The 13,016-nt window shown below is 46.0% G+C and overlaps 1 protein-coding gene across 1 annotated transcript in view; it reads left to right on the top strand.

Annotated features, from left to right (window-relative positions):
• Nucleotides 1-13,016, top strand: part of Spg11 (SPG11 vesicle trafficking associated, spatacsin) — a 69,992-nt gene that overhangs the window by 15,317 nt on the left and 41,659 nt on the right. The window contains exons 5-12 of the mRNA XM_051144516.1: nucleotides 23-160; nucleotides 668-1,116; nucleotides 4,014-4,159; nucleotides 6,690-6,822; nucleotides 8,296-8,451; nucleotides 9,394-9,569; nucleotides 11,651-11,827; nucleotides 12,625-12,696. Of these exons, the coding sequence (XP_051000473.1) occupies nucleotides 23-160; nucleotides 668-1,116; nucleotides 4,014-4,159; nucleotides 6,690-6,822; nucleotides 8,296-8,451; nucleotides 9,394-9,569; nucleotides 11,651-11,827; nucleotides 12,625-12,696 (1,447 nt within the window). The remainder of the gene's footprint in view (nucleotides 1-22; nucleotides 161-667; nucleotides 1,117-4,013; nucleotides 4,160-6,689; nucleotides 6,823-8,295; nucleotides 8,452-9,393; nucleotides 9,570-11,650; nucleotides 11,828-12,624; nucleotides 12,697-13,016) is intronic.

Genomic DNA, 13,016 nt, shown 5'->3' with positions numbered 1-13,016 from the left:
CTATCATTCTTTTTCAATGTAGGCAACACCCAGGACACCTACTGTGTAAAGGATCCCTGGAAGACCTTCCTCTTGAAGGGCCTATGGGAATAGACGAAGATGACCTTGCTAACTCTATGTACAACGTGAGACTGACAAAGGCGTCCTTTCAAGTTGATAGGTATAAACACTTAACTTTTAGGGTTAGTGTAAGCCAGGCTCAATGGCACACACCCGTAATCCCAGCACCTGGGGGAAGGAGGACAGGGGCAGAGGCAGGCGGATCTCTGTGATAGCCTGGCCTACAAAGTGAGTCCAGAGCAGCCAGGGCTACAAAGAGAAACCCTGTCTCAAAAAACAAAAACAACAGCAAAACAGAAAAAGGATTATTTATTGTATTTCCTTTTTGTTTTTGGATTTTGTCCTTTCTCCTGACATTATATTTTCATGAAAAGTCTCTACATGACAGATACTGTTTGTTTATTTATTTATTTACGTGGAGACACGGTCTTGCTACGTAGTTCTAGCCAGCTTGCTGCGTCCTGTGTAGAACAAGTTGCTTTGGACACAGAATGACCTGCCTGCCTTGCGTTCTTGGACAGATACCTCTAGAAACGTGTCTTCCCCTGGCTTGTGCCTGACTTGGGACCCTTACTGTAATGGGTGCTAAGTGCTGCCTGTCTTCCAGGTCTTGGAGGGCCCAGCTGTCATCCCTGAATGAAACAATGAGAAGCTCGAAACCAGAGGTTTCCTATTGTGCTCCGTGGTTCCAGGGCGTTTTGCATTCAGAGTCCCCAGGATCTGGTAACCATACTCCTATTGGGCCAAACCACGTTTTCATCCCAGGGGATGTCACGCGTGGCCAGTGTGCTTTCCCGCAGAAGGAATACATCAAGATCAGTGACCCAAGGAGATTGTGCGAGACAGTGCACCCAAGTGAACAAGAGCAGCCCTCAGAGCTCAGGTGTCTGTCTGTGACAGGATTCACTGCCCTGTTTACTTGGGCAGTAGGAGGGACCAGCTGCACCGTCATCCTCTGGGACCTGGAGACCCAGAGCACGCAGTGTTGTTCTCTTAGCCAGAGGTGTACGCCTGTAGACAGCGGCGGAGACCAGCAGCTGTGCCTCATTTTGACAGGTGAGCATGCTGTATCCAATTAGAATACACTGCTGAGCTGTGTGGTTACTTTTTTAAAATTATACTTACGAGTTTCTCACCCATACTCGAGTGTGTCCGTGCATCGTGTGCGTGCACTCATGTGGGGGTCACGCACAACTTGGGAGAGTTGGGTCTCTCCTTCCACCGTGTGGACCTTGGGCATTGAACTCAGAATCTTCAGGCTTGGTGGTCTTTTTACCCACTGAGCCTTCTTGCCAGTGCAAGGTGTGATTTCTTTCTTTTTTTTTTTTTTTTTTTTCCTTTCAAGACAGGGTTTCTCTGTGTAGCCTTGACTGTCCTGGATTCGCTTTGTAGACCAGGCTGGCCTCGAACTCACAGTGATCCGCCTGCCTCTGCCTCCCGAGTGCTGGGATTAAAGGTGACTTCTTAATGTAGGTCACTTCTGCTGCCTTGGTGCCAGCATGTGCCTGGTCTTCCTGCTAAGTGGTTCTTACTTGGGGAGGAAAGTTGCTATTACTCTTTGTAACATTGTCTCATTGCATGTAGACAAAACACCTACACACATGAGCACAAACTGACTATAATTCCAGATCCAGCAGAGGCCAGAAACGGGGGTCAGATCCCCTAGATCTGGAATTACAGACAGTTGGTTCTCTATGGGAGACTGTTGTATATCTGTTTTGGGTTCTTTTTTTTTTTTTCCTTCAAATTTTCCATTTATTATAATTTATTCTTTTTGCATCCTGATTGTTATCCCTTCCCTTGTATCTTCCTGTTCCCACCTATCCTCCCTCTTCTGCCCTCTTTCCCCCACCCCCAAGACCTCTGACTGGTGGGGCCCTGACCACAGCCTATCAGGTCTCATCCTAGTCCTGGAAGCTTCTAGCCTCTATACAATGTATCCTAGGCCTAGAATGTTTTCAGCCTCTGAAACGTACTGCTTAATAAGCTCACCCTTACTTGTTCTTTCTGAGCTCTGGACTGGGTGGTTCAACTCAGCTGTTCTGGCTCAAACTCCTCTCCCAGCTGACTTACTTAATCTGGCTTCTCTCTCAGCCTCTGAATTGCTCTGCTTGGTCTCAAACTAACTCAGCAATCTAATCTTCTGGCTTCTCATTCTCTCATTCTTTCTCTGCGACCGGTCTCTCCATTACTGTCCCAGTAAAACTGCCTTTTAAGTACCTTCCCTTTTCCCTCTCCTCTTGAAAGTTGGACATCTCCTATTTTGTCACACCTTCTCTGCCACTCAATGAGACAGACATCACTTTCAAACATGCGTGCTCTATACCAGGCTGGCCTTGAACGGAGATCTGTTTGCATCTGTCTCCTGGATTAAAGGCGTGTTTATATTCCAGCTGGGTCATATATAATGGCAGATCTTTGGATGTGATCTCTTGCCAGAACAGCCATGACTGAATTAACATTCCTCTACAAGCCCTAAAGCATTGTTCTTATAAAAATTAGGCTGTGGTCGGTGTTTTAAATAGAAAAGTCTTGGGCAGGCAAGCTAGCCTGTTGGGTAAAAGCATTTGCCACTAGCCCTAATAATTTGAGTCTCATCCTGGGAACCCACATGGTGGAAGCAGAGAACTGATCCCCGTAAATTGTCCTCTGACTTCCAAATATATGCACCTTGACACACAAATGCATACTCACACAATAATAAATAAATACAATAAAACATTGAAAAATAAGCAGTTAATTAACACCATAGTAATTCAGGCTGTGTCCTGGTTGGCTTTTCTTGTCAACTTGACACAAGCTAAAGTTATCTGGGAAGAGGACCCTCACCTGAGGAAATGCGCTACAGACTTGCCTACAAGCAGTCTGGCTGGAGTCATTTTCTCAATTAATGATTGATCTGGAGGGCCCAGCCCATTGTGGGTGGTACCTCCCCTGAGAAGGTGGTTCTTCTGAGTTGTATAAAATGCAGGCTGAGGGGTGGGATGATAGCTCAGGAGTTCAGATCCAGGTTTGAGTCTCAGCACCCATATGGTCGCATAGCCGTCTATAATTCCAGTTCCAGGGAATCCCAACAGACATGCACATAATGTGCACACTGGCAAAATGTCACACACATTTAAAAAAAAAAAAAAGGCAGGCTGAATAAGCCCTGGGGAGCAAGCCAGTAAGCTGCACTTATCCATGGCCTCTGCTCCAGGTTCCTACCCTGACTTCCTTTTATGAAATGAACGATTGCAAATTTTAATGTGAAATAAGCCCTTTTCTTTCCAAGTTTGGTCATAGTGTTTTATCACAGTAATAAAAGTAATTAATACACAGAGTAACACACACAGAGATTTTTTTCTTTCTTTCTTGTTTTTTGTTTTTTGTTTTTCGAGACAGGCTTTCTCTATGTAGCTTTAGCTGTCCTGGACTCACCTTGTAAACCAGGCTGGCCTCGAACTCACAGCGATCCACCTGCCTCTGCCTCCTGAGTGCTGGGATTAAAGGCATGTGCCACCACACCTGGCCTGAGATTTTTTTTTTTTCTCCATTGAGATATGGTCTCACTATATTATATAGCCCTGACTGGCCTGGAACTCACTTTGTAGACCAAACTATCCGAGATTTTGCAGAGATTCACCTGCCTCTACCTCCCAAGTGCTGAAGTAAAAGAAATGCACAACCATACCCAGCCCAACATATGTATTTTAGCTATAGTATTGAAATATTGGTTAATTAGAAATCAATTTTTTTTTATTTTTTTTTGAGACAGGGTTTCTCTGTGTAACAGCTCTGGCTGTCCTGGCAGTCGCTCTCATGAACTCACGGAGATCCACCATCGTCTGCCTCCGAGTGTTGGGATTAAAGGCGTGCACCACCACTGCCTGGCTAGAAATCAATTTCTAAGTCATAATTCTAACCTCTACGTCCCAACTGATTTATTAATGCTGACTTTTATTTTCCCGCAGAAAATGGTCTCTCCCTGATTTTGTTTGGTTTAACTCAAGAGGAGTTTCTGAACAGACTGATGATCCACGGAAGTGCCAGCACTGTGGACTCCCTTTGCCACCTCAACGGCTGGGGACGCTGCTCCATCCCTATACATGCTCTAGAGGTAACAGCATGGCACTTGTCCCACTTCACTGGCTATCATGTGCCTGTGTTAATGAGTGACTGAAAGAATCCGTGTGTTCTAGCCATCTTCACCTCTCATCTGTCCAGGTCTATTTTCTTAACTCTTAATACTCTTACTGGCTCTGAAGATAGGAGATCAAGGGCTCAGGGGTTAAGAGCGCTGACTGCTCTTCCAAACGTCCTGAGTTCAATACCAGCAACCACATGGAGGCTCACAACCATCTGTATGGGATCTGGTGCCCTCTTCTGGAGTGCAGGTGTACATGCAGGCCTACATACAGACAAAACACTGTATGCATAATAAATAAATAAAAAATTTAAAAAAACGATATGAGATCATAACATGCTATTTAAGAAAGGTAATGTGATAGAAATGGAGACAACAATAAACTAATAATAAGCTAATATGACAAGAATCAAGCTGTGGAGAACAGAGTAGACATGATATTTATGACCTTTTATTTCTTTACTCCTATCCAGATTTAGAAGATATAATTTGAATTTATATATCATTTTACAGTTCACACACATTCTTTTATAAAACAATCACATGAACTGCCCACAACTGAGTAATTTTTATTTCCTCTCTCTGTCTCTCTCTCTCAGATTAAGAATAGACACAGAGTGGCCAATCCAGTGCCCACAGTATACTAATAAAGAAAGGAACTAGAGTACAAGTCAGGGCATTTCTGAGAGGCTTTTGTTGTTTGTTTTGAGGTAAGAATATCCCAGCCAGTCGCAGACTTGCTGTGCAGCTAAGACTGACTGAGGACTCCTGCTCTTCCTGCTTCTACCTCCCGAATTCTGAGTGCAAGTGGTGTGTGTGTGTGTGTGTGTGTGTGTGTGTTGTTTGTGTGTCATATATATATATATGATGTATTTAATAACTCTCAGTTTATTTTAGAATCTTTTTCACAAATATCTTTGAATTTAAGGTCAGTGCAGCTACAAACTGCAATAAAATTTCCTATTTTTATTGTGATTTTAAAAAAATGTTCCCTGCACTTGGGAGGCAGAGGCAGGTGGATCACTGCGAGTTTGAGGCCAGCCTAGTGTACAAAGTGAGTCTAGGACAGCCATGACTACACAGAGAAACCCTGCCTCGAAAAACCAAAAATGTTGATGAAAGAATATTTATGAATATATCTGTATTTAAGCACACCAACACATTAGGCCTTTCCCTCCAACTTTTTAAAGACTTTATTACTTTTAATTTGTGTGTGTGTGTGTGTGTGTGTGTGTGTGTGTGTGTGTGTACACGCATGTATGTGTGTGTGTGTGGGTATGTGTTTATGTGTGTGTGTGTATGTGTGTAGGGGTATGTGAATGTAAGGGCAGGTGTCCTTTGAGGCCAAAGAAGGGCATCATACCCCTGGAGCTGCTGTTACAGGCAATTGTGAGGAGCCATGCGAGTGCAGTTTCAACTCCTGAGCCATCTCTAGCCCCTTTTCCAGTCTTCTTTTTCACACCCAATCTATGACATCTGTGTTGCATGTACGTGTAAAATCTCACATCCCTCTACTGAGCACAAGTAAACTGCGTACAAATGTTGCTTCTGAAGATCTTAAACTTTTAGAGGCAAAGTTGCTTAAATGAGAGCAAACAAACTGAGAAAATGAGGGGAAAAAACCAAGAGTGGTTAAGATGAATTCCACAGACCAACAGCTTCCGTCTTCTATGGTTATCTTTATTTGTTGAGGCAAGGTCTCCTTCTGTAGTCCAAGCTGTCCTGGAACTCAGGTCCTCCTGCCTGACCCTCCCCAGTGCTGGTGTCCCATGTGTTGCCACATCCACTGTCCCCTCTCTTTTGAATATACAAGCGTGTGCCCTGAATGTGCCTGAGTTAAAACTCTTCCGTTGTTAAGCGAAGGGCCGCCTCAGCCCCACATTTGCTCGCAGTACTACTGTGTGACTAGCTCAGAGTAAGAGGGTCCAAGAATGCTCATACTATCTAACTCAAACATTTTTATCCTGAAAATACAACATATTTCCTCTTCTGATTATTTTTAACAATAAACAGCCAGCTGAAAGGTTGGTTGGGGTTTGGGAGTAAAGATTGCCAAAATCTTTGGACACAAGACTGTTGAGCAAGTTGCCAACTTGTGGTGGATAGGACCAGCTCGTAGCCCCTGTCCACAAAGGGCCTGCAGCACCCGAGGCGTTGCTGGTGCAGTAGCTCTGAACTGGAGTCACAGAAGGATCATTAACAATGAGTTGTTTTGCTGTAGTGATGCACGCCTGTAATCCCAGCACTCAGGAGGCAGAGGCAGGCAGAGCTCTGTGAGGTCAAGGCCAGCCTGGTCTACAAAGTGAGTCCAGGACAGCCAGAGCTAGACAGAGAAACCCTGTCTCGAAAAATCAAAAAACCAAACAAATAAACAAAGAAAAAAACCAGAAAAACAAAAAACAAACAAACAAACAAAAGAAAGAAAGAAAAGAAAAAAATGAGTTGCTTCCTCCAAGCCCATACAGGGAAAATCTTACCTGGCTTTTTTCCTCTCTGAGTTTAGGCTGGCATAGAAAACCGTCAGCTGGACACAGTAGATTTCTTCTTGAAGAGCAAGGAAAATCTTCTCACTCCGTCTTCAAAATCTCCTGCTCCTGATCAGCTGCACCACTTTTCATCCCATTCATATTTAAAACGTAAGTAATGTACGGACTTAGCATTTTAGACATTTTCTCATTATTATTGCTTTTATAATTTATGTGTATATGTGTGTGTCTGCTTGTGTGTGTGTGCCTGCTTGCGCATATGTGCCTGCATTTTTGTACAGGTGCCTGGGGACACCTGAGGAACCTGGTGGTACTAGTTAGACATGTTTATAAGCCACCTGATGTGGGTGTTGGGAACTGGCCATCTCTCCAGCCCTCTTACTGTTTTCTACTGGTTTTTTGCTGGTAAAGAGGAGCATTCAGTGCTCTTCCAGGGGCCCTGGGTTCATTTTCAGCACCCACACAGTGGCTCGCAGCCATCTGTAACTCCAGGTCCAGGAGAGCGGATGCCCTCCTCTTCAGGGCTCCCTTGGCACTAGGCACACACATGGTGCATAGACATACAGGCAGGCTAAACACTCAGACACATTAAAATAAAACAATAAAAGAAAACAAAGTGAGGCAGTCTTTCAATCAGGCCTGGTGTTGCATGCCTGTAATTCCAGCATTTCTAAAGGGAGGGAGGGAGGGAGGGAGGGAGGGAGGGAGGGAGGGAGGGCTGCAAGTGCAAAGTTAGTCTGTGCCACCTGCTAAGTTTGAAGGAGGCTGGGATTGAATAATAAGGCCCTGTCTCAAAATAAACAAAATCAGGTACAGGGCTTTAATTTCAGTACTTGGGAGGCAGAAGTAGGCAGATTGCTGTGGGTTCAAGGACAGCCTGATCTACGTAGTGAGTTCAAGGCCAGTCAGGCAAGGCTACATAGTGAGACCCAGTCTCCAAAAAGAAAAAGAAAGAGAACAGAATCCCCTCTTTCTTCCCCCCTTCCTCTATCCCTTACCCACTCTTTTTCTTTCTTTCTTTTTTCCCACTGAGGATCAAGCCTAGGCCTTTGCGTACACTAGGCAAGTGCTGTGCCCTGAGCTACACTCCTAATCCCCTTTTGTCTTCATAGAAGCTTGACCCACTGTCCCTGGCCACAGTTCTCACAATTCTCACACGCATGCAACTGCAAAGCTGAGGGAATGTTGAGGTAAGCAGGGCCCTCAAACGCAGAGAGGGGATTCAGGGCATGGTACACGCCTGTCCCCCACATGCATGTTGGAGTGGCTTTGGAATCACACAGGCTCAAGTTTTTGGCTCTGCCATTTCATTTACTTCCAAAATTAGCTTGGAGAAGTGATTTGCTCTCTCCGAACCTCAGTCTCCGGAAAGAGAGTAAACACTTAGTTATCGAAAAGAAATAAAATGAGTTCATAAAGCACCAAGTGGGCAAAGTCCTGGTAAATATTTATTGGTGCCTGCAGGCACTGAGGTTTGCGAGCAGTGAGCCTTCCTAAAGGTGCGAGCTTGTGAAGGTGAGACACTGGACCTGTGTGTGTAAGAGTCCTGCAGCTGACATTTTGGATGTGCTGATGTAGGGGGTGGTGTAGGGTTCCCTTGCTAATTTCCTCATTTGTTCTTAGAGGTGGAAGAGATGACACCAGCCCTGGATTTACTTTGCTCAGCAATTAGAGAGAGTGACTCTGAGACCCAGAGCAAACACTTTGCAGAGCAGCTGCTTCACCTCACCCTGTCCTTCCTCAACAAACAAATAAAGGAGCTTTTCCTTTACAATGAAGGTGAGGACAGCAGCCAGGGCGGGCACGGGCGCATGGTACTGACGGTGAGGACAGCAGCCAGGGCGGGCACGGGCGCATGGTACTGACGGTGAGGACAGCAGCCAGGGCGGGCACGGGCGCATGGTACTGACGGTGAGGACAGCAGCCAGGGCGGGCACGGGCGCATGGTACTGACGGTGAGGACAGCAGCCAGGGCGGGCACGGGCGCATGGTACTGAAGGTGAGGACAGCAGCCAGGGTGGGCACGGGCGTATGGTACTGAAGGTGAGGACAGCAGCCAGGGTGGGCACGGGCGCATGGGCAGAACAAAACAGGGAAGCTGGGCTCCTTGGACACACCGCTGTGAAGAAAGCCGAGTGAGGGAGAGGGGTGCAACACTAAGCAGAAAGATCTTGGGATAATGGTAGAAGAGTAAATAAAGAAGACTCTGTAGCAATGGAAGTAAAGCTTCAGGCTTATTGTTTTGAAAATGCTTGTTTTGAAATTTGACAGTTTCCGGAGTTCCTTTCAACAAGTTGTGTTGTGTTCTTCCTCCTTTTTTCCCCATGCCTGTTTACACACACATACACACACACACCTGCCTATGTACATTCATATACACACTTTCTCACACACACATATATGTCTATGCACATTCATATATACACTTTTTCTCTCTCTCTGTCTCTCTCTGTCTCTGTCTCTGCCTCTCTCCGCCTCTCTCTGTCTCTCACACACGCACACACACGCACACTGGCACACTGATGCACACACACGCACACTGGCACACTGATGCACGCACACGCACACTGGCACACTGATGCACACACGCACACTGGCACACTGATGCACGCACACGCATACTGGCACACTGATGCACGCACATGCACACTGGCACACTGATGCACACACACGCACACTGGCACACTGGCACGCACACTGGCACACTGATGGCTTATAAAGAGCTAGACGGGCATCTACAGAAAGGAGTGGACGTTTGGACCAGCTACATCAATGAACTTCGGACTTTTATGATAAAGTTTCCTTGGAAGCCGGCAGAAGCCATAGATGAGTATGCTGTGAATGAAGATGTCCTCACAGTAATGGAGGGTGAAATTTGGGAGAAACTCAGCTTTGAGGTAAATATGAATATTCATCATATCTGATTTTCAGGTTCAGATAGCCTAAGAAAATACCAGAAGAAACAGAATTCAGAATGTGCATGCTGTGATGTGGGGTCTGGCCAGGTTTTACTGATGTGAGCTCTCCAAGCATGGTTTCAAATCCCTGTCTCTAGCTCCTCCTAATCCTGTGCCTCTAGGTGCCCTCAGAACGCCACATCTACCACAGGACCAGCTCTGAACCCGTCTCCTGGCAGTCCTGCCCCACTGGTGTGGCCTGGAAGTTGGTTTTGTTTTATTTATTTTGGAGATAGGGTCTCACCATCCCAGGCTTCCTTGAGCTTGTTTTGTAACCCAGAGTGGACACAAGCTTATGACCCCTCCAACCCCAGCCTCCCTTGTAGGCCTAGGGCACCATCCTCTCCAGGGTACTTGTGACTTCTGGATAAATGGAATTTACTTCTGACACTTAGACCTCGAGGATCTTCTGTGACATCATTACCAGGGTGTGTGCTTGATTTGAGTCTTACTTATTATAAATTCTAACAGACACATTCACCATTTAAATCTTCCATCTGTCCATCTGTTTGCTTCTCTTTTCAAAGTAGTAATTAGCTAAAACTGCGTGCCGTCTGTCTGACTTGGGAGAGTCCCTCCCTCTACAGAGAGTGTGTTGGGGGCGGGCAAAGCCAGTGGCTTGATGCAGATGCCGAGGACAGCAGAGTGAAAGGGACAACGCAGAGACTTGGCCATGTCCTCAGTACTGCTGCTGTAGGGCAGAGGGACCGGGAGCACTGCGTCACTGCCTTTCTCCACCCAGAGGCTTGCTTTTCTTGCTAACTTTTGGCTACTTTCTGTCTGTCTGCTTTACAGGCCTCTCTGCCTGTGTTCCTCCCTTTAGTGTTTGCTAGAGCACAATCAGCAGTCCTCAGTTCTTTCTCAAGATCACTGATTTTTAACTCTCTCTTTCTCTCCCTCTTCCTCCCTGACCCCAGCCTGCTGAGTGAGTGTGTGTGTGTTTGTGTTTTGACAGGGATTACAGTTCTCTGTGACATAAGCTATCGACTATCTCCAGAGCCCTTGTGTGCATGTGCACACACAGTTTTGCACACGGCTAACATGATTTTCAGATGATGAAGGCCTCCGTTAAGAATGCCTCCATTTGGGGCTAGAGAGATGGCTCAGAGGTTAAGAGCACTGTCTGCTCTTCCAAAGGTCCTGAGTTCAATTCCCAGCAACCACGTGGTGGCTCACAACCATCTATAATGAGGTCTGGTGCCCTCTTCTGGCCTGCAGGTGTACAAGAAAGAATGCCTCTGTTCTGTTCCCTCTGGGTTCAGATCTTCACTTTAGGTCTCTTTTGCAGTGACCTTTCCACACCTCGTAATCTTGACCTTCAGCTGTGTCTTTGACCTTTCAGTCCATTCCCTGCTGCTACCTAAAGCGTCTGATAAAAAACATGGCCTCTTGATGTTACAGTCTTGTGGTTCCACGTGAGCTTGAGGACTGCACCTCACACTGCACAGGCTCTTGATGGAATCAGCTGTTCTTTTGAGTCTCATCCGTTGCTCTCCCCTATTATTTTGAGTGACCTGGAGTCTCTGAAGGCTTCCCATAGTACTTTTCACTTTGTGTCTACACTCCATGTTCCCTTCTTTGGGAATCCCTGTCTTCTGATCAGTCATCTCTGCTGAGTCACATGTCCTGAGCCTCCCACCCCCACTGTGGTCGCTCTTCTCATTTCAGTCCATTCCCTCTGTGCCTCCTGTGCTGATACCTCAGCCCTCAGCGGTGAGCACTGTAACTGCTTTCGTTGTGTTTTCACGGTTGTTGTTGTTTAAAGATTTATTTATTATGTATATAATGTTCTGCCTGCATGTGTGCCTGCACTCCAGAAGAGGGCACCACTGAGCCATTGTTTTCATGGTTGTGAGGTTCTGGGCTGTAGGTAGCTCCTATTCCCCACACCTTGCCTAGAAGTAGATTTTTCAATCAAAGACCCCTCAGTAGGTATCTAATGTATGTATACATTCTGTATTGATAATCGTAATAAGAAATCTAAAAGGAGCTTAAACTTACATTTTTCTTCTTTTTCCTAGGAAGTTATTGCCGACGCCATTTTAAATAACAGAATCCCAGAGGCGCAGGCTTTCTTCAGGGCTACCGGCCATTCTGCTCAGCGGCTGGAGGAGCTGGTTAGGATAGGCCTGGATCTGGCGTTTGACAGTTTGAAAAAGAGCAACGTAAAAAAAGCCTCCACACTCTTGAGGAACATGGTGAGTGGTAATGACCTACTTGTCTCTGAGCCTCTCTGGAGGCCAAGACGGCCGAGGATTCACTCTGCAACCCTGGCTGGCCTTAGACTCATTTGTGATCCTCCTGCCTCAGCTTCTGAGTGTTGGGATTACCGGCATGAGCCGCCACAGCTGGCATCTCTTAGTTTTGTTTTTAGACACGGTCTCGCTGTGTAGCCCTGACTGGCCTTGAACTCGCTGTCCTCGTGTCTCAGCCTCTCAAGTGCTTGGACTACACACATGCAGCCCGCCACCCTAGCCAGCGCTTTTCGTGGAAGACTGCACACGTGCCATGCACAGGCCTGAGGTTTGCTGGTGGATGCTCTGTGCTCTTCACGGGACTCTTACCTCTCCATTTGATCTTCCACTGGATTATGCCCTGGCGTAGGGGCTCAGTGGAGAAGGGAAGTCCTAGAATCTGCCTCCGGGTCCTCGTTCTGGGCTGCAGTTTTGCCCAGAGTGGCTTTCTGAAAGTGCAGAGGAGTTTGTCGTTTCTGTCAACCTTTGTTTTCAAGTGAACTACCATAGTAGTTTGTTGTAGTTTTGGTCCTCTGGTTGCCTGGCATTACCTTAAAGTGTTGCCTTCGCTCTGGAAAAATCATTAAGGGCTTTGAGGACAAGCAATCAGTACATCCAATTGATGTAGAAAGGAAACATTCCCGGAGTAGAAATGGGCATGCCTTTTAGCAGGATGCATGTCACAGTCCAGCATTCTGTATCTAACATAGTTATGTTCAAGTGGTTTAGCACACATGTAAGTTTTTAAAATTTCTTTTTAGGGCTTCAATGTGGAAGATGAGTTGCTCAAGATATGCTTTTTTACAACTGATAAAAGTCTACGGGACTTTTTGGTAAGTAAAGGTGAAACTGTGTAGCTTTTGTTTTCATTTGAGACAGAATCTTGGATTCTGGCCTCTCAGCTCCTGATCCTGGTACCACCTCAGCATTCTGGACGCTAAAGTTACAGGCATGCCTGGCTGGTCCTCCCCCTACCCCGCCTTTTGTTTGTTTGTTTTGTTTTTGGTGTTTTTTGTTTGTTTGGTTGGTTTGGTTTTTCTTTTTCTTTTCTTTTTTTTTTAATTTTTATTTATTTAGTTAGTTAGTTTTTTGTTTTTTTGAGACAGGGTCTCTCTGTGTAGCCATGGCTGTCCTGGACTTGCTTTGTAGACCA

Source organism: Acomys russatus, chromosome 4 (assembly GCF_903995435.1).
Source record: "Acomys russatus chromosome 4, mAcoRus1.1, whole genome shotgun sequence".
In the NCBI taxonomy this organism is placed as follows: Eukaryota; Metazoa; Chordata; class Mammalia; order Rodentia; family Muridae; genus Acomys; species Acomys russatus.
Note: the sequence above shows the minus strand (reverse complement) of the source record. Positions and strands in the feature narration are given on the sequence as shown.